The sequence below is a fragment of the Myxine glutinosa genome, chromosome 9 (assembly GCF_964187855.1).
Source record: "Myxine glutinosa chromosome 9, kmMyxGlut1.1, whole genome shotgun sequence".
NCBI lineage: Eukaryota > Metazoa > Chordata > Myxini > Myxiniformes > Myxinidae > Myxine > Myxine glutinosa.
In genome coordinates, this window is record NC_136269.1 from 50322136 (window position 1) to 50346865 (window position 24730).

Sequence of the window (24730 nt, forward strand, 5' to 3'; positions counted from 1 at the left end):
TCCTCTCTCTCAACGATACTCCGCACATCCATCGAACCATTCGCATTTCCACCCTTTGTTGCTGCTCTACGTTCATTACCCATGTCTCGTTCCATATGGAGAAGACAAATTAATAATTTGGTCAAAACGTCAAGGTTGTATAATATCGTCAATGTTCATCCAATTCACTTGAAATTTGACCACAGTTTGCATATTTGAGTCACTGAAGCCGATTACATTTAAGGTAAAGGTCAAGGTCACCTAAAATCGTCATTTTTTTGTGTAATTTTTAGTTGTTTTTTTAATCCGCAGACGGAAGAAGTTCAAATACAAAGCGTTGTGGATGTGCTTTGCATTCTCAGTTGCTTTCTGGTTTTATTTTATCTTTCATGGAGGGAAAGATCCATAAAATGTTCCTGGATCAAAAATATTACTTTATTTCTGGATTATCAAAGCCAACCAAAAAAATTTCAATAAAATCAATCTTCGCTGTGTACGGTGGGTGCTTAGAGCAGTTTTGTTTATAACATTTGCTGTGCATACAAGTTATTCCACTTGCACTTTACAGTTTATCATCAAAAAAAATTAAAAATAAATCTCCAGAAAGCAAATTTACAGAATATAATTGATTCTTATGAAGCTGCAGTTTTCATTTGGAAAGCATTCCAGAAACAAAGCACACAAGTGAAAGCCAAGGTATGAAGAAAGTATTTTACAGTTTTGTTCAAGATAAGTGATTGATCACATTGTGGCAAAAGCCTGATTCATAAACTCCATCACAGGTGACAAAGCTCCAAGAAGTTTTTGAACAGGCAGTGCAGTGAGTATTCAAAGGTCACGAATCATCCTCATCATCGATTATACCGTACTCCTCAGAGTCGGTGCTGTCGGAGCAGTCGAGTTGAGGGTTATGCTGCGTGGCTCGCCATCACCTTCCCAGGAAAGGTGACCAGAGGCTGCCAATTCAAATTCAAACCTGATAATAATGGCATACACCAGTGATGCCAAGCCAGGGAATATCATTTCACGTGGATGGAACAGACGGCAGTGCAAGGAAAAGTTCAGTTGTGCAAGTTCTGAAGCACTTGCTGACAGCGCAAGCAGATGTCTTCGTGTCCGATGGCCGTGCACCGACGGCACCGCAAGCAGCGTGACTGGGTCGCTTTCCTCACCAATAACTTGAAAGCGTTCTCTTCACTAAGACCCTGTCCTGAAACAGTCAACAACAATATATTTTGGTGACTTCACATGTATGTATGTATGTATATATATATATATATATATTTTTCGTTACAGGTTTACTCGGTGTAGTCTTTAAACATAATTACTTCACCTCTTGGATCCTTGAGTGCGACACACGTGTTTGTACAGGAAAAGTTTCATAATTGTCCCCACAAAGAATAACGAAAACTAACGTGTTGTGTAGCTATTCCAACACATTGACGTATCTATACAATTCTAAATTCAATTATATCCACACACATATGACCAGGTGGTTTCAAACACTGTTCACTATATACAATACGCACTGATCCACCGCTGGTCTTCAAAAGTGTCCTTCAGCAGGTCGGCACGGCCACAAAATGGTTATTGGTCAACACAAATGACATGCAGTCTTTGCAGAGAGGCACGACAAGGGCAACAGGCAATCATTGTCGTCCACATACCCAAGGGGGTGGCAGTGCCGGCCAATCAGGTGACGGGCTCGGCCCTTGCCTAACCAACCCCCGAATGTCCCCATAGGCCTGTCCTTGTAATCATCTACGACCGACCCCCTACCCCCCCCCCCCCCCCCCCACCGTCTGTCCTTGCCCTGTTCCTAGACCCTCCAAAGGTAGCTATATACCCTTTATACTGTCCCTGTGTCTAACTATAATGTCTCTTCGGACCTACTATGTCAATTTTAATCCCCTGAGAGAAAAGGTGGATCTGTGGGAACCTCAGCGCGAGTTTGAACTGCGCAGGTCCCAAGACATCCTCAGGTGAGAGATTCCAGGTAAGAGAGTCCAGGTGAGAGATTCCAGTAATCATCTGGGTGGTGGATGGTGCAAAGAGGAAACACTTCTAACCATCTTAAGCAATTGTTACATCATCCATTAAACTCCCCCAAGACGAGTCAACAAGTCTCTCCTTAGAATATGTGGTTCTATTAACCTTAATTATACCTATCGTCCTGAATGTATGTGGGTGCTCATACAAAGTCAGACATGGCCCTCCATTTTTCACTCGTGCCCTCACACCATGGCTCTATTTGCATGTCTGCCCACCTGCATACTCAACCATGGCACCCCCAAGTCACTGTGGCCACAACCGAGCTTACCTGCTCCATCTCCGTGGGGAGAGCTTTCTTTTATAAAAATAAAACCTTTGATTGGATGCCTTTTCAATCTTTGTAAAACTATGCCTTTGCAATCTGTCGATGTGGTTCTTTTATAAATCGTTCTGCAGCTCCTAAACCAGGAAATATATAAATGGGCCAGACCTGGATCTCAACCTGAACCTGAACCAAAATCTAATCACTTGTCTCGTCTTCTAACCAAATCATCCACCTATTTTTGTCATAAAACCTCCACAACTTTTTGAGATATCATGCTATATATCGGTGTTCGACCTATCACTCAATGGAGAAGAATCACTTAAATTATCTGATCTAGATACGGATCCATCCGGATCTTCACCAAAATATAATCATTTCATCCTTGTCACATATCCCACCCCTCCATCAAATTTCGTCCACAACTTTTTGAGATATCCTGTTCACAGACAGATGGATGAAAAATCACTCAGAGCGACACTTGGCAAAACAGAACAAAGTAGAATGGCACTCAGGAGAGCATCCTTTTTACCTGAAAAATAATTAGTGGTTGAATTAAGTGACCTGATATGCAAATCGTCTTCAAAGTTTAACTTAATCTGATGACAATTGACAATTTTAGAGAAATTTGACCTATGTTGACCTTTTTCATATGTTGAGCTCAAAAATAGTTGGTGGTTGGTTTCAATAAGCCGATATGCAAATCATATTCAGTTTTCAAGCCAATCCAATGAAAATTGAGGATTTTAGAAATTTGAAATTGTTGACATTTGGCCTATGTTGACCTTTTGGCCTATGCTGATCTCAAAAATAGTTGGTGGTTGAATTCAGTCAGCTGATATGAAAATCCTATTCAAATTTCAAGTCAATCGGATGAAAATTAAGGATGCTAGAAATTTGAGACAATTGTTTGACCCTTGACCGATGTTGATCTTTTGACCTTTTGACCTCAAAAATATATAGGATTTTGTCAGACCACAAACTCTACCATTTGGTGAAGTTTCGTGAAGATCGGTTTAAATTTGTGACCTGTACACAAGTATAAATGAACGGACAGACAAACAAACACACACACAAACTGGAGTGATTAACATACTTGTCAAAAAAAAAGTATTTTGCCAAGTAATGAAAAAAAAAAATCACTCAGAGCGACACTTGGCAAAACAGAACAAAGTGGACTGGCACTCAGTGGAGCATCCTTTTGATCTGAAAAATAATTAGTGGTTGAATTCAGTGACCTGATATGCAAATCGTCTTCAAAGTTTAAGTTGATCAGATGAAAATTGACAATTTTAGAAATTTTGCCTATGTTGACCTTTTTCCTATGTTGACCTAAAAATTAGTTGATTGTTGGTTTCAGTAAGCCGATATGCAAATCCGTTTCAGTTTTTAAGTCGATCAGATGAAAATTGAGGATTTTAGGAATTTGAAATTGTTGACCTTTGGCCTCTGTTGACCTTTTGGCCTATGCTGATCTCCAAAATAATTGGTGGTTGAATTCAGTTAGCTGATATGTTAATCCGATTTAAATTTCAAATCGGATGAAAATTGAGGATTTTAAAAATTTGAAAAGGTTGTTGTTGAAATTTGAAAAAGGTTGAAATTTGAAAAAAGGAAAAGGCTTTTGGCCTATGTTGATCTTTTGGCTGATGTTCATCTCCAAAATAATTGGTGGTTGAATTCAGTTAGCCAATATGTAAATCCGATATAAATTTCAAGTCAATCGGATGAAAATTGAGGATTTTAGAAATTTGAAAAAAAAGTGGTTGACCTTTGGCTTATGCTGACCTTTTGACCTAAAAAATATATATATAATTTTGCCGGACCACGAACTCCACCATTTGGTGAAGTTTCGTGAAGATCAGTTTAAAATTGTGACCTGTACACAAATATAAATGAGCGGACAAACAAACACACAAAACACTTGTCAAAAAAAAAAAATTTGCCAAGTAACAAGCACACATACACACACGCACCTTTGGTGGCAGAGGTAACTACAGAGTTCATAGAACCCATTACCCCACACAGTCTTAAGAAGAAGAAAAAATAACATGGGAAGAGTCAACGCTGAGAAAGCGAGCAGCAAATGTGATTGGTCAAGATGGCGTAAAATTTTGTCCAAGTACTGCTAAAAAGGTTTTTGAAAGTGCCAAAAAGGCTATTTACGTTCTACAATGTTCAAGTATATACTGTAATTCAATTGAAATAAAATAATGGCTTTAAAGGTTGGAGAAAAAAAAAAATTCAAAGGTTTGCCACGGCACAGTTGATGCAACTTCTTTTATTATGAGTTCTACATGAGCCATTAGAGCTGCTGACATTAAATGAGTTCTACTTGACGGTTTGTGTCCTTTATGACATCCTTAAAAACAGAAAAATTTCCTGTTTGGAATGATTTTCAATTTTGTTTGACTGCCAGACATGGTCAGGCTTAAAAAAAAATCGTGCCTGTGTCTGAAGGAAGCGATTAGGTCTGGCATTTTAATATGAAATAGACAAAGCCGAGAAACAAACGAAACCTATTAGGATTACCCTTTAGACCCTTTAGAATTACGCTATAGAACCCTTTAGGACTATTTTGAATTATCCTTTAGCACCCTCTAGAATTACCCTTTAGAATCACCTTTCAGAATTAAACACGGTGTGATAGAAAGGTTCTTCTTCATTTTTGACAGACGGGCGTAGCTAAATATTGAAGCGGCCTGACCGCTCAAAAATTCCCTCTCCTCTCTGCGCATGTGCAATCGGGACGAATTCGGAGCCAAAGTACTGCTAAACATGTAAGCTAAAGGATACGGCAGATCCATGTTCAGATTCGTGTTCTACTTTGCTCAAAATATAACATTCAATTGAAGTTAAATAGTTCCTTGATCATAAACTGACGTCCAGACAGACAGGCAGACAGACAGGCAGACAGACAAAGTGACCCAACTGCTTAACCCTGCTTTTCGCTTCATGCGCTCGGAGTAAAATTAAGTTGGAAGTGGTGGAAATAATATATCGTTCACAGAGTATGAATTTTCTCTACTCTGACACGTGCAATACATTCAGGCGTTGGGATTAAATATGGATCAATGTCGGGAAATTTATGGACCCAGAGATGGTGGCATTGCTTTTCCACTTCCAATTTCATCCTTCCTCTAGAGCCATGGTTCTTAGCCGTGGTTCTTAACCTGGGTTCAACCGAACCCCAGGGGTTCAGTGAGCCAGTCTCAGGGTTTGGCGGAGGTCCTCCGAAACGCATTGCAATTTGTTTTTTTTGTTTGTTTTTTTTGTATCAATTTTGAATCTACGTGTAATTATGCTTATTATTAATAATATTATTATTTTGCTATGTAAGTTACGAACGAATGGAAATGTTATTTGTAATTGTATTCCCATCCCATTCATGGTTTCTCTGGTCTGTGTTTAAGATAAGTTGTTTCACACGGACTGTAGTAAGTTGAATCAATGAGCAACTTGCTAATTATTCTCTTGATGGTGCTTACTTGCGTACTTACTTACTGGATTTTGGACTTTGCAGGTGTTCGGAAATTCCAGTGAATAGCCTCGATTAGCTTGCCATGTGCCGTGCGTCATTGGTCGCGCCTTACTTTGGAGTTACTGATTAATTGAAAAGTAAGTTGGAAATGTTTGTGGATATGCAGGGTGGGTTCAGAGTTATATTAAAGTCAAAAGTGGATGGTGATTATAAAATATGATTGAATTACTCAGAAAATTAGGTGGAGGTGATATAACTCCTTTGGTCGCAATTCAAAACTAACAATTCACAGTTTTCTATGTAATATTAAAATGGGATTTGAGGTGACATAGAGTTGAGTAGATAATAAATCCCGTCATCGTAACTATGTTATGTTTTCTTCGTTAAAATTTCTCAGTTTTCAGAGGGGTACTGATTATATTAAAGCATGTTCCTTTTTTAATTTTTGTCATATAATTATTTGCCCGAACTCAATTAAGATCAGTTTGTTCCTTTTTTTTTTTTTTTTTTTTTGCAGTATGTCGAGCAAAAAAAGGAAGTGGTCGGAGGATTACGTGCGGTACGGGTTCACGTGTTTGACGGAATGGGACGGAAGTCAGCGTCCTCAATGCATGCTTTGCAATGTCAAGTTGAGCAACTCCAGCCTAGGACCACCAAAACTACGGGAACACTTCAAAAAACTGCACGGCGAGGGGCAGTACAAAGACGCAACCGCTGGATGAATTCAAATTTAAGAGAGTCCGATTCGACGCAACTGCTACCTTGCCCACTCTCGGCTTCGTTCCAATTGACAAGCCGATCCTCACCGCGTCGTATGAAGTTGCGTACCTGATCGCAAAGCAGGGCAAACCGCACATCGTTGGCGAGACACTCATCAAACCGTCCGCGTTGAAGATGGCCAACATCATGCTGGGAAAAGCTGCTGAAAACAAGTTGTCTCTCGTCCCACTCTCAAATGACACCATCAGATGCAGAATCGACGACATGAGCGACGACATCCTCGCCCAGGTAGTTGCAGATTTAGTCGCGAGCCCGACGAAATTCAGCCTTCAACTCGACGAGACCACTGACGTTTCGAATTTGAGCCAGCTCATCTTAATTGTGCGTTATGTCAAAGGAGACGAGATCAAGGAAGACTTTCTGTTCTGCAAGCCTCTCACAACAACGACGAAGGCAGCTGACGTGAAGAAGCTTGTGAACGACTTCTTCAGAAGCAACGGCCTCTCGTGGAACATGGTGTCTGCAGTTTGCTCGGACGGAGCTCCAGCCATGCTGGGATGCAACTCCGGTTTTGGAGCGCTGGTGAAAGCCGATGCACCACACATCATCGTCATGCACTGCGTCCTGCACAGACACGCGCTGGCATCAAAAACCCTGCCTCCAAAACTGGCCAATGTTCTGAAAATCGTCGTTGAAACTGTGAATTATGTGCGAAGCCGTGCTCTGAATCATCGCATCTTCAAAGAGCTGTGCAATGAAATCGGCTCTGAATTCGAAGTCCTTCTCTACCACTCAAACGTTCGATGGTTATCATGAGGGAAGGTAGTGAGCCGTGTTTTTGCCTTGCGTGTAGAATTAGCCCTGTTTTTGCGAGAACACCAGCATTGCCATGCAACGCACTTCCAAGAGTCAGAGTTCATCCTCGCCTTGGCGTACTTGGCTGACATCTTCGACGCACTCAATCATCTCAATTGCCAGATGCAGAGCGGAGGAGTGAATGTCATCGAATCTGAAGAAAAGCTGAGCGCTTTCCGAAAGAAGTTACCGTTGTGGAGGCGGCGAACAGAGAACGACAACTTCGCGAACTTTTCGCTACTGGACGAGTGCGTGAGCGCGATCGAAGATGAGTCTGAAGTTGGAGGGCACTGCTGTACCGGGGGAGCTGATGCAAGCGATTGCCACGCACTTGGATGAGCTGGGAAAGTCATTCGACGGCTACTTCCCCGACCAAGAGCAGTACCAAGGCATGGGTGCGGCAGCCGTTTACTTTCGACGTTGCAACGGCAGATGTCAACAACCAATACCTCGACGACCTCATCGAACTTCAGCAGAGCCAGACTCAACAACAACTCTTCGGCACAACAACGCTCTCAACGTTTTGGTGCCGCCAAATGGAAGGGTATCCTCACATCGCTAAAATTGCCCTTGAGATCCTCACGCCGTTCGTTACAACGTATCTCTGCGAGCATGCGTTTTCGAAACTGGTGGACATTAAAACAAAGAAAAGGAGCAGGCTTGCATGCGAAAATGATTTTAGGGTGGCTCTTGCCAAAAAAAAACCACGCATTTCCCAGATCGCCTCCCGAAAAAAAGAACAGAAAACGCATTAAGATGCAATTCTTCTTAATTTTTTGGTCAAATTTGAGGGGTTCCGTGAATGTTCGATGGGTTTCGTTAGGGTTCGGCGCCTTTAAAAAGGTTAAGAACCACTGCTCTCGAGTCTAGACGTACCACCTCCCCCTTCCTTCTTTTTCTCCTACTAAATCCGAAGCAACATCCCCTGCTTAACTAATGTCGTTTTTACTACCCTCATCACAATACAGTGAGACAGGAAATGAAAAAACATTGGTATTCTATTCTATGAAAGTTGTCGAAAAGCAAATCAAAAGGTGAGTCATCTACCTGGCAAATGAATGTGGAACTTTCCATCATAAATCTCTTCATCATTTCTCACTTTCTGGGGCACTTTGGTCACAATCGTGGTTTGTGAACACATCAATATCTCATTCAGTTGAGAGGAATTGGAGGTTTCCGTCTCATGGAGAACCTGGAGAGACATCACAAATGCTTTGTACAAATGGAATGGATGCTGTAATGGAAATTACACAATGACAAACATGCCGTAGATCAAGGAACGAGGCTGGTTAATAGAATAATTCAAGTTACTGCAAAAAAAACCGTACATGGTATTTTAAACACCTAAGTCCTAAATCTAACAATGCTTTTGCTTTAATCAGTAAAGATATTTTGCGTGATAACTTCTGGTCAGTTGTTCTTTAGCATCTCCAGTCAAAAAAACTATGGCTCAAGGAGTGCTTCTGCAGCACTGGAGACAGGTTACTCATCCAATATCTCCTTACCTGCCTTTCGGCTTCTGCCCTTTCCTTTATATGACCTCGTCTATACCTCAATCAGGTACCACTTACTGATCCAGCAACTCCCTCCTGCCCAATCTTCTTTTATTGACACTCATTTGTCTCCCTCCAACTGTTCAATCCCACTCTTCATCCCATTCATTTAAGGTGGTGGGCGGCTCACCGCCACCTCCTCCCAAGCTAGCTCCACCCATAAGAAATACTATACCAGCAACTGTCGGGGATGCCTCATCATGGTGGTTGGACCCCCAAATGCAAGACTTGGGCCAAATCTTTCCCATTCTTCCTTGATGCCTGGATTCACACCGATCAACCACAGAGTGCTGATTCGTCCCCATGCACCGGCCCCCTATTTCTCGTCTTTCACAAAAATCACTCATCTTCCACATACTATACAGTAATATATATTTACAACAGTTAATGACTTTTACTACAATTTTTATTTTACCATCATTTTTGGCATCGTTTCACAGATTGACGAACGTACACTTGCAAAGTTTAGTCTTCATCATCAAAATACACAGCTTACATTAAGGTAAACAGGTCTGTAGAATAAATAACTCATTCATTAATATTAGTTTCCTCTTCATCAATTGTCAAAGAAATTGTGACATAGTTTTGACAGAAATCGTGAATAAATAACACACGAATAAATATGAGAATATTTATCATATCATAAATATGATATCATAAATATGATATCATAAATATGAGAATAAAAATAAATAAATAGCACCGCAATGCAGGCGTAACCACTCAGCCCATGCATGGTGGAAACCAATTTCAAGATGGCCGCCTTGGCGGCCATATTGAAAATCGCAGCACACCCATTTTTGAAAGGAGCCTTCCTCTACTCAACCCCAACACACACTGCAAACATGGATTTAATCGGACAAGCCGTTCTGCTCGAAATTGACAGAAACCTATTTCAAGATGGCTGTCGTGGCGGCCATATTGAAATCGCAGCGCACCCATGAACCTTCCTCTACTCAACCCAACACACACTGCAAAAATGGATTGAATCGGACAAGCCGTTCTGCTCGAAATTGACGGAAACCAATTTCAAGATGGCTACTGTGGCGGCCATATTGAAAATCACAGCGCGCCCATTTTTGAAAGGAACCTTCCTCTACCAAACCCCAACACACACTGCAAAAATGAATTTAATCGGACAAGCCATTCTGCTGAAATTGACGGAAACCAAAAGTTGATGGAAGCCCGGACGACGCCCGTGACGCCAATACCCCTTAGCCCAATTTGGGCTGAGGGGTGACAAGAAGACGTCATGCGGAGCACGATACTTGCAAAATCTGCCCCCCACCCCCAAGAAAAAAAATTCCATTGATACAGCAAATTGTCCATTTCATCAAGATTAAAATTGACAATCTTGATCAAAGCTCGGGCCAATAGGAAGAAAAGTGACGATTTTTCAGATGAAAAATGATGATTTTGGAAGGTTGACCAAGAGTTGACCTTTGACCTTTTGACCTGAAAAATAGTTGGTTTCACAATTAATTGAGGCAATATGCAAATGCCGTTCAATTTTCAAGTCATTCGGATGAAAATTGATGGTTTTTCAGATGAAAAGTGATGGTTTTGGAAGTTTGACCTGAAGTTGGCCTTTGACCTTTTGACCTCAAAAATAGTACGTTTCCCATTTTATTGACTCGATATGCAAATGCTGTTCAATTTCCAAGTCATTCGGTTGAAAATTGACGGATTTTTAGATGAAAATTGATTTTTAAAATTTTACCTTGAGTTGACCTTTGACCTTTCGACCTCAAAAATAGTTCATTTCCCAATTTAGTGACTCAATATACAAATGCTATTCAATTTTCAAGTCAATCGGATTTAAAATGGCAATTTTAGAAATTTGACCTCCAGATGACCTTTGACCTTTGACCTCAAAATCAATAGGCTTCTGGGACGACCTATACAACTTGTTGAAGTTTTGTGACGATCGGCTTAGAATTGTGACCTGTAGGCCGGTGACAGACAAACAAATGAAAAATCGGTCAGAGACCGAGGACTTGCCGGAATGTACTTTTTTATCGGCCATTTTGGACAAATATGGCGGCCGAACCACGTGACCGATGACGTCATCATTATTTGTTTTCTAAACTAATTTATTCCTTGATGATGCTCAAGAAATTTCATCTTGATCGGATGAAGTTTTGTACTCGTCGAATTATGATGTCATAATGGAGGCACCAATGACATCATCATTAACATATTTTACTCCCCATGGAGAGTTCTTTACAATGAGCCATGTCTCAATTTTTTCTATTCAGCACTTTCAGAGATATACAGGTGCAAAGTTTTTCGGTTTTTCCAAGATGGCGGAAAAGCCATCCAAGATTTCGAACCACATGACTGATGACGTCATCATTATTTTATTTTTTCTCCACCAGTTTATGCCGTCATGTCGCTCAAGAAATTGCATCTTGATTGGATGAAGTTTTGTACTTGTCGAATTATCAAATTATGATGTCATAATGGAGGCTTTGGGCCGAGAGAGTTAAAAATTGGGCACAGTCTATTCCAGGGCAAGACAAATATGTGTGTAAAGTTTGGCGATTCTACGTGCAACGGTGTAGACATAGTGCTGCACGCAGAGAGACAGACAAACAGACAGACAAACCAACTGATCAACATACTTGCCGGAATCTTTTCCGGCAAGTAACAAACAGACAGAGAGAACCACAAACACAACCGACCAATATACTTGAAAAATCTTCGATTTTGCAAGTAATAAGGGAGGGTTAACTTCATGCTGGAGGTAGAGAAATGTGCAAACCTCACCTCCAACAACTCAAGCAGCAGAGACGGATCTATGACCAAGGTCACATTAAATTCAACAGGGTTTTGTCCACCAATAGCTTTCAAGAAAGTGTTGCGCACAGAGCAGGCAGCTTCCACGGCCTCCACCACACCGAGTTTCTTCCAAGATCCTGGAGGGTCTATCCATCCCGAATGGAAAACACTCACGTACTCTACAAATAAATGACATGGAGAGTCACTTTGCCTCTGTCTGATAAATTTTATCGTGGATATGACAAATACAAGCAAAACAAATGTGTCCAAACAACTCAGAGTGAGAAATGTCAAGACTCAGTTGCTCACCGACCTGAACTAGCCCGATGCAGAGATACTTCCTCTGCAAGATGGGGCAATATTGGGGCCAATGCACAGCACACCATATCCAATCCGATGTTTAGGGCCGTCTGGCAGGACCTCCGTTTTTTGCCTTTTGAATCATCACAATACAGTCTGTCAGGCAAAATGGTGGCAGTGCTAATTCAGACGAGGCAGATAGAAAGCTCATGGAAGGTAAAGTTAAGATGAGGATGGAAAATTACATGGAAGAGTATGGTGGTGGGAAAGAGAGGGGGGGAAATCCTCCTTAATAACCGACAGCGTCACCATAAAGGAAACAAAAGGAGCCTGATAACGTTAAGGTCCGCACAAAGAAAACACTGCAGTAGCACCCTTAAGGCACAGAAAATCAATGGAGAAGCACAGCATTATTACATTGCCATACGGACAGTGTGGTTGGTTCCATATTCATGTTAAACTTCTCAAACCTGAACAATAAAGATAAACTTTTCCAGATACACGATTTCACAAAGTCGTACACAGCATGACACAAAACTGACTGAAGAGACTGTGGATTTTAAAGAACAGAGAACTCCATAGTCTCAGAGCATGAATGCTCCATCACTACAAGTCTTCATATTAGTATGGGGAAACAACAACAACATGCATTTTAAGGCCATTTTCCCTGCTAGAGCGGGGGTTAGCCTTGCGGTCCACATGACAATCTTCTCCATCTTGCCCTATTTTCTGCATCTCTCCTTGTTAACCCCCTTGCCCGCATTTCTTCTTCCACCATCTTTAGCCAAGTCTTTCTCGGTCTTCCCCGTCCTCTACTTCCTTCTACATTCATTTCCATCACTATTCTCAACCAGTCACTTTCATCCTTCCTCAACACATGACCAAACCATCTCAACCTGTTCCTCCTCACAACATCAATCACAGGCTCTATTCCGATCATTTTTCGCAATTCATCATTTGTCTTCCTCTCTCTCAACGATACTCCGCAAATCCATCGAACCATTCGCATTTCCAACCTTTCCAACCTTCGTTGCTGCTCTACGTTCATTACCCATGTCTCGCTCCCATAAATCATAACACTTCTCACATATGCAGCATACACCTTTCCCTTCAGCTTCAATGACACTCCCCTCCTTATCAGCACGCCACTCAGTTCCCGAAACTTCTTCCATGCACATCTCACTCGAGCAACCGTTGCCGAGTCTGATCCACCTTCTCCATTCAGCATGTCTCCGAGGTAGCAAAATGTTTTCACACCTTCCAGCTTCATGCCGTCTCCAAGATCCAACTCAACATTTCCTCCATCTGCAGCTCCCTCTGTGCACACCTTACATTTGAATGTAGCTGCCACACTGGTTAATGACCCTCTCAGACCACTACATTTTTGATGAACCCACTCAGCGCACATTGTACATTGAATGGAGTTCACTCCGACACCCTTCCTGTACACAGCACAGGGCCACTTCCCAGTTCTTTCCACCTCACCACATGCTTTACCACTTGCCATCACCTTCGTCTTTCCGACATTCACCTTCAGACCTTTTGTCTCCATACATTCCTTCCACTTGTTCATCTTTTCCTTCAGTCCATCCATACTTTCTGCAATCAACACCAGATCATCTGCATACAACAACTCCCACGGTAAACCCTCCTTTACGTTCTGAGCCAGCACCTCCATCACAGCTACAAATAGTAGTGGACTTAGTACCGACCCCTGATGCACTCCCACCTTCACCTCAAACTCACCACTGTTCCCATCTTCCGTCCTTACAGCTGTGCGCGCTCTTTTGTACATTGCCATCACTACTCTGATCAACCATTCCTCCACTCCTAACTTCCTCATTGCCCATGTCAATACTTTGCGTGGAACCCGATCGAATGCTTTCTCCAGATCAACAAACCCAAGAAACAACTTCTTCCTCTTCTCCATGTACTTCTCCTGCAACTGCCTCACAATAAAAAGCGCGTCTGTCATTCCTCTTCCTGGCATAAATCCAAACTGCATTTCGTCGATCTTCACTTTCTTCCTTATCCTCCTCTCCAACACCCTTTCCAATACCTTCATTCCATGCTCCAATAACTTTAACGCTCGGTACGAGCCACACTCTAGAGGGTCACCTTTCCCCTTGTATAGAGGGACGAGGGTACTCAGTTCCCAATCCACTGGAATGCGGCCTTCTTTCACCGCCAGATTACATATCTCTGTCATTCTCTTCACACCCCAACTTCCTGCTGCCTTCAACATATCTCCCACAACTCCCATCGGCCCTCCCGCTTTTCTACTCTTCATTGTTTTTATCGCTTCCTCAACTTCCTTCTCAGTTATCTTTTCTGCTGGTCCTAAAACTGGGTTACTCTCTATGTTGCCATCCCATTCATTCTCTGTATTCAACAGCATTCCCATATATCTTTTCCATCTTCCTTTAATTCCATCTGGGTCCACAACGATTTGTCCCACTTCATCCTTCAAGCAACTCACCCCCATCACATCACACCTCTCTTTCGCTATCTGCTTTGCAATCCTGAATACTGCTCTCTGACCCTCTTCCGAATCCAAGCGTTCTCCGAACATTTTCCTACATGCCTCCTGCATCTTTGCTACCTCTTTCTTTGCAGCCTTCTTGGCTGCCTTGTAACTTTCATGCTCTGCTGTTTCTGCTCCCGTACCCTTCGCCTTCTGCCACTCCTTGAACTTCTTCCTCTTCTCGTCAATCCTCTTTCCAACTTCATCATCCCACCACCATGTTTCCGAGTGCCTCGGTGGTCCTTTTGTCCATCCACATACCTCACCAACGGCTCCCAACAGACTAGCTTTCATTGACATCCAACCACTTTCAAGCTCAACCACATCATCCTCTACCCTACTCAGCCTCTCTTTTAATGCCTCCCTTACTGTCACCTCTTTCAACCTCCACACCTTCATTCTCGGTTGGTACTTCACCCGCCGAGCTCTCCTCGCACCTTTCACCCTTATGTCGCAGACAACCAAGTGGTGCTGTGAAACAGCCTCCTCCCCCGGAATCACCTTTGTGTCCCGGAGGTGCCCCCTTTCTCACCTACGCGCCATCAGGTAGTCAACGGTTGTCGTCGACCCACCTGACGTGTATGTAACAAGCTTATTATCCTCTTTCTGGAACTGAGTATTACAAATCAACAAATCAGCTCCATCAGCAAACTCAAAAATCCTTTCACCTTCTCAATTTCTCACACCATATCCGTAACCCCCATGAACTCCCTCAAAACCATCCATACTCCTTCCCACATGTCCATTTAGGTCTCCTCCTACCACAACAACTTCCTCATCTTTCACGTTTTCCATCAGCTTCTATATCGCACACCAAAACTTGTCCTTCTCTTCATCGCTCCGACCAACCTGCGGAGCATATCCCGAGATGACGTTCACCAAGAGCTTTCCAATCATCATTTTCACCATCATCAACCTATCACTCACTCTAGTCACACTTACCACACTGTCTACAAACTCCTCAGAAAACAGGACACCAACACCATTCATGCCCTCCAGGCACCCTTGCCACACAAACTTGTATTTCTGTCCCTGCCTACCCTTCACCATTCTCACACCACTTCCCTTCCATCTCGTCTCTTGCACACAACATATGTCCACTCTTCTTCTGACCAATACTTCCACCACTTCTCCTGATCTCCCTGTCATTGTCCCTACATTCCAATCTATTCCATGTCCCAAACCTCAGAAACCGATCTCCACTTCGAGCTGTACCCTGCCCATATGTAGTTGTAATTGTCATGGTTCTCTTTTTGAGGCAATGTTTTCATGGCCGGATGCCCTTCCTGACGCCAACCCTCTTAGTCGTCTCTTACGACACGCAGGGATACAGTGTACCTACTCTAATCCAGGGTACACACTGGGAAACGTTTAAAACATGGAAATTCTGGGGGGGGAGGGGGGGGCATCACGGCTGCGGGGGCCCCGTCAGCACCACGCCACGTTTGCCCGGTCAGCACCACGGCGGCCCGGTCAGCACCACACCCTTGGAAAGGACTTCGATGCTGTGGAGAGATCTAAGCAAGCCTCCTTGCTCGAGCGGACCGGAAGCAGAAGTCCATATATATAAGCACATATATATAATGTGCACATATATATAAGGATATAATATATTGTGGGCTTTCACTTTAAAAAAAAAAAAAAAAAATACTAGCAAATAACGGCGTGGTAGCAGAAAAGGAGGTGGGGTTGAGAGGTTGGGGTATTAAATCAAGCCTCTCAAAATATCAGCACCACACACCACGTCGGCCCAGAGCCTGGCGGGAAAATTCCTGGTGGTGAACTGTGGCTTCCTTACAGGGAAGTCCGTTTGGATATAGAAATACAAAGAAAATAAAGACTTAAATTTAATTTCCCAGCAGACAATTTGCAAGGATTTCCGTCCGATCATACACCAGCAGAGCCTGCATATCTAATATATACAGCTCATTCTAACCACTCACTGACTGATATCAATATTCGGTCCCTTCCTGGTGACGTCGAAAGCTGAAATTTGGCGTGATAACGAACACCAAAGCTGATACACCGGAGAAAAAAAAAATCCCCAAAAAATCACAGAACCATCGGAAAGTGTCCGTAAATAAAAATTTACGTTAAAAAAAAAAAACTGAACGCGTCATTAAAAAAAAACCCCCGCAATTGATATGTAGCATTTGAAAATTGTAATTTATATAGCTATAAACTGCGAAATAAAAACTTCTGAAATTTTATGGAAAAAAAACGTATACGCATCTATAAAAAATAAAATGAAAAACCGAAATTGATATCTAGCAACAGGTCAGTGATGCTTGCCTATAATCATAAAGCTTCTATTTATTATGTACCTACATACAAAGCATGCTTTGTTGTTGTTTACAATGTGGAAGCATAACCCACTAGTACAATATAAAGCTTTCGTACATTTTGCTCATCTGGGTTTATATAATACTCAGAAAAAAAAACAGCTGGGTCTTCAGCATTAAATAAATAAATAACAGCAGCTCACCATCGACACATTCCTGTACTGCGAAGTGTAAACTTGCATCAACTAGCTACGGGCCTTATATCTGTGTCCACTCTCCGAAACTATTAGAGATACTGTCATGTAAGACAATATATAGGTATAAAATACATATATAGGTTAAAATACATTTACTTCTTCATGCAGGTGTATGAATCAAATTTGCACCCCTTCAGGTGAACATTTCTAGAGCATTACTTGGTTCCTCCGAAGAACACAATGGTAATCCAACATGCACGTGAGATTTTTTTGAATGTCCCTTATTTTCTATTGTTTGGCATTTTCCACAAGCCATGGAATGTCTCTTCTTTTCCATTGTTTGGCTTTGGCTACAAGCTATGGAATGCCCCTTCTTTTCTATACTTTGCCACATGGCACATACCACATAAAGAGGCCTTTTCTATGCCCCTGGCATTTTTCCCAACAATGTTTTGTTATACTGGAATTACCTTGTATTTATCAGTGCATGAAATAAACAGACAAAGCTGGAAGCCATGAGGCCTGTTACAGGTTGTGCTGTTTCTAAACCTCATGAATCTTACCAGTTTATCTTTTAGATCCGTAAATCGAATTTTGCAGTCTGCCAAACACCACAGGTGTACAACCAGAGCTAGTCAAACGAATCTGATGATCTCAAAAAAACGTTTTATCAAAATGATAAGCAACAAACAATAAGCATGCAGAGAAATTTACTAATTTATACATTGAGAATGGTGGATTCTAACAAACGTTGCAAAAACTCAGAAATAAAAGTGGTGCAGAAGCAAAAAACAGGAAAATACTTTTGCACAGCAGCTCTCATGGCTCAACAAGAATGCCACAGTTCTGCCAAAACAGTATAACACAAAACAGGCACTTAAATCCCCTACGAGGTGAAAATGTAACTGGAAGCTTTCTTTAAACATCAACTCTCGGCTCATAGAGATATAACAAAAGTGCCTCCTTTCTATGAGCACCTGCTATAGCACAGACAGGCGCAGGGCAATCTCTTGTGAAACTTAATGGGTTTCAGCCTAGATAAGAAACTCCGAGGCATCTTCGGAGTGCAATGCGGCAGCCTCGGAACACGGTATATTTTGCTGCCCATGCTGAAGAGCCTGTTTTCAGGAAGGGATAGGTGATCAAAAAGTCATTTTGAACGTCCAAATGGAGTCGATCTCAGATATCCTAGCGAAGGGACCCGGTAAAATTGAAATTGGTAAATTGTGAATGTGGATTATTTCTTCATACACACAACATTTTGGATGTTGTCATATTACCGAGTGTTGTGCCTCGTAATGAGTGTGGAAGTTCAAATGTATAAATGTTGTGACGAGATCATTGGTGATGTGGACATGTCGTTTAGAAGATGAAATTGTTGATGTCTGCCTGGTGTGTATGTAGTCTTTGAAGCTGAGATTATTTTAATTGTCGGTGTGCTACATGAGTGCTGCTGGGAGAACGGTATCTTTGGCAAATGTGTGATATTGTGGACCGCAAGAGTAACAGATGCCTTGACATCCTGTTGCATGTGATAAAGCAACGTCGAGCTGTTCCTGGGAAAACACAGGTTCTTCCAGGTCAAGGTCAACTCTAGGTTTGTCATTGGGCCTTGTTTAGTCATGGCAAATGCTAGACAAATTGGGAACTAGCGATGGCGTAGCTCAAATGGTAAAGTCGTAATTTTTGGAAATAGCTTAGACATGATGCAACTAAGCAACAAATTACTCATGAAGAGACTTACCAAGAAGACACGTCAAATGAATACACAATGTACAGTTGAAAATGATGAATTTTTTAATCTGAATATTTGTTATTAAAAAGAAAGAAAGAAAAAGGGCTGAACTTGAGTGGTTGCAGTAAAGAATTTGTTTGTACAAATGTCTATCATTTGAGCATTATCGATTTTTAGAAATTAAATAATGGTATTTGAATACAATTTACACAAATATTTCATTTTTGCTCTAATTTCAACTTCTTTTCGTTTTTCATTTGGTTTCACTTTTTGGATTCAAGTACAAAAACAGCAAATGTTGTTGCAGGTCTTTGAAGTTGGTGCATGAGACAACATATCATAATATACAAAGAAAGTTGTATGGTAGGTATAAGGCATTGGTAATTTGCTTTCAAGACATGTCAATGCATAAATAACTGGAGAATTCATAGAACAACTTACAAGTTGATCAAGTTACAGGTGTTCAAGCACATAATTCAATGGAAATAAAATAATGATTTTAAAGGTCATAATAATGATTTTAATGGTCATAATAATGATTTTAAAGGTCATATAAAAGAAATAATGGGGTCATAATGTGTTTGGGAACGTGCTGGGATTTGGTAGGTTGGTTGAGCATCTCCATCTCCTCTGAAATGTCCAAATATAGCACAGCACCTCAGAGAGCCTCTCCTAACCAAATACTACTAACTGGCTTCTTATGCCGACCCTGTTTCTTACTAATGGCAGGCGATTGCCCAGCGCTTTAAATCCGGGTGCCCTGGGTGGATGAAGCTCGTAAGCCTTGATCGGAAATCTGCCGAGAAGGACAACTCTGACTTCAAACCAGGGTGGGTTTAACTTGTTAGCCTTGGTCGTCAGTCTACCAAAAATTGGGGTAGAGGTACTATTTGTTGTCTTGAAGCGGACGAGTATAGTGAAGTACTTTTTTACTGTGTACTATGAAGAGACACACTTTCCATATTTGCTTTTCTCAGTGTAAGGGGTAGATTGTTCCGTTTTTGAGGGGCTTTAGTTTTGTCGTTATAGTCATGTACACTGAGCACTGTGGTTGACAACCTGAGCCTGATCAATCTGAAGGGTTCAGGTTAAAAACATGATGCAGGTCATGGCCGCCCGATAGCACAGGATCCCGAGCTCGATGGTAATGCATTGAGAGGCTCATCTATCAGCGGGTGTGAAATGCCAGGGTAGCTGCACTGCCATTGATATGTATGGGTGGTGGCCCTTGCATATACTTCTGGTTGCTTTCCCAAAGCTATCAGCGTGCCTCTGCTATGGCTAAAGGTTAATTTGGGCTCTTAATGTCTCATTGTGGCTTTGTACGTGTCATGTAGATGTTTAATGCCTAAGTCACACATAGGCGGATTTGTCGGCGACTACTGGCGACTGGAAAAATCGCCACCACCCGCCGACAATCGTAATGAAACCGTAATGGACGGTCGCCTGTCGTCGTGGTTATCCTCCCCAGGTTGGCTGCAGTCGGCAAGAGCCGCAAAGGGGCCAAATATTTTTTTAAATGTTTAAAAACGGCGCGCTCAGTCGCACTCAAAAAAAATCCGCCATGCTGTCGTGATGGAACCGCCATGCTGTCGTCGGTATCCGTAATAAGAGCGTAAAGCGGCCGCAACCCAGTCGCTCATAGTCTTCCGCAATCGCCCCACCAGCTAGCACGGCAGAGATGCGAATGCCATACGGCCTTCCTGCGGCATCTTCCCGACTACGGGCCGACACTGTTGCGGCTGCATATCGACTACAGAAGAACTGCCACGTCTCCCCTGCGGCTATGGGAGACTGACGACGACAGCAGTAGGACTAGTGGCGGCCGAGTTACGGCCACTGGCGACAGAGATACGACTGCCTGGCGACTGCATTACGACATACCACGATTCCATGGCAAGACAGGATGGTGTGAGGGTCTCCGTGGAGTGAGGTCCTGTGGTGCCGACAAGGATATGGCTTTATTGTTTGGACTTGGGACTTTTGGGAACTTTATTTTTGGGACTTTGGTCCTTTGGAAACTTTATTTATGGGACTTGGGACCAGTGGAAATAATTTGTTGGACTTTATTTCCATTCTCTCTCCCTGCAGAAAAGTTTGATTATTACATTACAATGATACATCTTTGTTATTTGTTATTGCACATCAAACATCTTTATGCTTCATGTCATACATCATTGAAATGAATAAAGTGAAATGTAAAATAGAGAAATAAAGATTTAAAAAGTTGTGTGAATAGTCTCCAATCGCCGGCGGTCTTATTGCAGTCTTGCGGACGTCGGAGTAAACCACCACCCGGCCCCAATGCAGTCGCCGCGATCCGCCATTGGTCGTAATCTAGCCGCCAGACTGTCGCCATGCTGCCGCCGTGCATCCGCAATGCAGTCGTCGTCGATCTTCAACAGTCACCATCCCACTCGGGGCGCCGTCGCAATGCAGTCGCAATGTGGCCGCCTGACCATATTTGACCGCCCGAAATCGCCAGTAGTCACCGAAAAATCTTGATCGCCGGCAGTCGCCAGTAGTCGCCAAAATATCCGCCTATGTGTGACTTAGGCATAACTAATGATCCTTTTTATGCATCCGCCGACAGTCGCCGTTTTGAGGCCGAGAACACAGGCATTATGTTTTCGGGTTGTCCGTCCGTCCGTCCTTCCTAAACCTCGTTTTTCTCAGCAACTATATGTCCGATTGTGACGAAACTTTCAGGGTAGTAGTGACGCCGATGCAGAATGTTTTTATGACAATTGTGACGTTATAGGTCATGTGGTATGGCAGCCATCTTGGATCAAAAATAAATAATAATAAAATTATTTCTCGCAAACCGCTGAATGGGAAAATTTGAAACTTGGCACATTGTCAGGTACTCCCAATGGGGAACAAAAGCATAATAATGATGACATCATAAGTGAAGTGGTATACCAGCCAAAAATGTTTCAATCCAATTCCTTGTCCTAAAAATCTGAAATTGCATGCACATGATCTATGACCCATTTGCATTGAAATATTAAACTTATGACATCATAGGTCACATGGTTTGGCAGCCATATTGGATTGAAGGAAAATATTAAATAATTATATCTCTGAAACCGCTCACCCTATCAATGCAAAAATTTACAAATATCATCTAACAGCATTGTTGCATATAGTTTGAAAACTATATGCAACAATGGGCACTTCTTTTCTGAAGCTTTTCGCTTCGCGAGCGCAGGGTAAAATTGAATACATGGTCTAGGCTTGTGGAAGAGCTAGGACACAGAACAGATGGAACAGCTGGAGAAAGGGGAAACACCAATAGCAGGGTGGAGGGAGAAGATTGACAGAGATGCACAAACAAAGGATGCAAGTAATGATCAGGGTTAAGGGAGAACACAAAGAGTGGACAAGATAGATACAAAAGCAAAATTGTGGGAGGGTGGGGGTGGTTTAACGTGTGTAGAAAAGATCATGGCTTTGGATAGCCGGGGGGGGGGGGGGGGGGGGGTGTCCTGAAATAGTGGTGAACAGCTGTCTTGAAGATCTAGAGGGAAGAATGAAATTGAAGAGAGTGTGGAAGTCAGTTCCACAGGCGGGAAAGAGAAATAAATAAAGTGCCATTTCTCAGAGCCGTTGTGTGCCCTGGTTTAGAATAACTACACTGTATCCCTGCATGTCGTAAGAGGCGACTAAAGGGTTGGCGTTAGGAAGGGCATCCGGCCATAAAAAAAACATTGCCTCAAAAAGGGAACTATGATGATTGTGATGGGGCCCACAAGGCTAACCCCCGCTCTAGCAGGGAAAATGGCCTTAAAAAGGGATTTTTTTTTTTTCGGACCTGGTTTGTGCATTCTTTTTGGCCAGCAGTGAAAAGTTCTTGAAAAAAATTAACTTGGAGAGTGCTGTTACTGTTGGACAATGCACCAGGTCATCCAGTTGACCTCGACTCCTTTATCAACTGGCATCAAAGTTGAAGCTGTATTTTTTTTTCAAGGCTTTCTACCTGTGACGCACCTTTTCTCAGCTAATCCATTGGTCCTCCATCAGTCTGGCAAAGACAGCCAATCCCATTCGAGATTTCTGGCAGTCTTTTAACATGAAAGTCATTTAAAACATCGCTGAGGCCTGAAAGGAAGTCATGGACAACTGTAATGAATGGTGTTTGTTAGAAGGTTTGGCCAGATCAACGACTTCATTGATCCGGCCAAACCTTCATCAACATCTTCATGGGATTCAAACCCAAGCTACCCACACTATACAATGAAATCGCCAAGATGGCTAACAAAGGGGGATTCGACTAAGTCAATGCAGGAGATGTGGAGGAGTTGCTGAACACTCATGGGTAGAGTTTGACCAATGAGGACTTGATAGGGCTTGACCAACAACGGGCTGAAGAGGCTGTAGAATCAACAGAAGTGGACCAACTGGAGAGGATTTTAGCATGCAAAATTCTTTCCAACATCCTGAATAAAGATGAGACTCTGGATCTCATATCTAAAAATGATCCTGATTTGGAGCACAGCACTTTGAATCACAGCTGCAGTGAAAAGAATGGTTTTAATGCTTTTTCATCCTGCAATGAGCTCTACAAGGAAAAAAACGATGCCAAGTCAACTTTCTCTCAACTCGGTCTTAAAGAGAAAACAGCCTGCACCTGCACCAGACTCTGAAGAGGATGTTGCAGGTAATGCCACCACCCTCCAGCTCCTGAGCAACCCCCACTGACCCCATCGATGCCAAATTGGAGCAAAGGCATTCAATGGCATCAAACGCAACCGACGTTAGCTCCGAGACAAGACTGATGTGTCAAATTAACTTTTTTGTTGTCAATTTATTTACTACATGTAATTTTTTTCAGATATGAATTATTTCAGCATCTATATACAACAACAACAACATGCATTTTAAGGCCATTTTCCCTGCTAGAGCGGGGGTTACCCTTGCGGTCCCCATGACAATCTTCTCCATTTTGCCCTATTTTCTGCATCTCTCCTTGTTAACCCCCTTGCCCGCATTTCTTCTTCCACCATCTTTTGCCAAGTCTTTCTCGGTCTTCCCCGTCCTCTACTTCCTTCTACATTCATTTCCATCACTCTTCTCAACCAGTCACTTTCATCCTTCCTCAACACATGACCAAACCATCTCAACCTGTTCCTCTTCACAGCATCCATCACAGGCTCTGTTCCCATCATCTTTCGCAATTCATCATTTGTCTTCCTCTCTCTCTCAACGATACTCCGCACATCCACCGAACCATTCGCATTTCCACTCTTTCCAGCCTTCGTTGCTGCTCTATGTTCATTACCCATGTCTGGCTCCCATAAATCATAACACTTCTCACACATGCAGCATACACCTTTCCCTTCAGCTTCGACGACACTCCCCTCCTCATCAACACACCACTCAGTTCCCGAAACTTCTTCCATGCACATCTCACTCTTGCAACCGTTGCCGAGTCTGATCCACCTTCTCCATTCAGCATGTCTCCGAGGTAGCAAAATATTTTCACACCTTCCAGCTTCACGCCGTCTCCAAGATCCAACTCAACATTTCCTCCATCTGCAGCTCCCTCTGTGCACACCTTACATTTGAATGTAGCTGCCACACTGGTTAATGACCCTCTCAGACCACTACATTTTTGATGCACCCACTCAGCGCACATTGTACATTGAATGGAGTTCACTCCGACGCCCTTCCTGCACACAGCACATGGCCACTTCCCAGTTCTTTCCACCTCACCACATGCTTTACCACTTGCCATCACCTTCGTCTTTCCTATATTCACCTTCAGACCTTATGTCTCCATACATTCCTTCCACTTGTTCATCTTTTCCTTCAGTCCATCCATACTTTCCGCAATCAACACCAGATCATCTGCATACAACACCTCCCACGGTAAACCCTCCTTTACATTCTGAGCCAGCACCTCCATCACAGCTACAAATGGTAGTGGACTTAGTACCGACCCCTTATGCACTCCCACCTTCACCTCAAACTCACCACTGTTCCCGTCCTTCGTCCTTACAGCTGTGC

At 42.6% G+C, this 24730-nt stretch overlaps 1 protein-coding gene across 1 annotated transcript in view; it reads right to left on the minus strand.

The window, feature by feature from the left end:
• Positions 1-392: 392 nt before the first annotated feature.
• Positions 393-24730, minus strand: part of IARS2 (isoleucyl-tRNA synthetase 2, mitochondrial) — a 137857-nt gene continuing 113519 nt past the window's right edge. The window contains exons 20-23 of the mRNA XM_068129171.2: positions 11997-12139; positions 11672-11862; positions 8397-8541; positions 393-1189 (exon numbers count right to left, since the gene is read on the minus strand). Coding sequence (XP_067985272.2) covers positions 1041-1189; positions 8397-8541; positions 11672-11862; positions 11997-12139 — 628 coding nt within the window. The 3' untranslated portion in view covers positions 393-1040. The remainder of the gene's footprint in view (positions 1190-8396; positions 8542-11671; positions 11863-11996; positions 12140-24730) is intronic.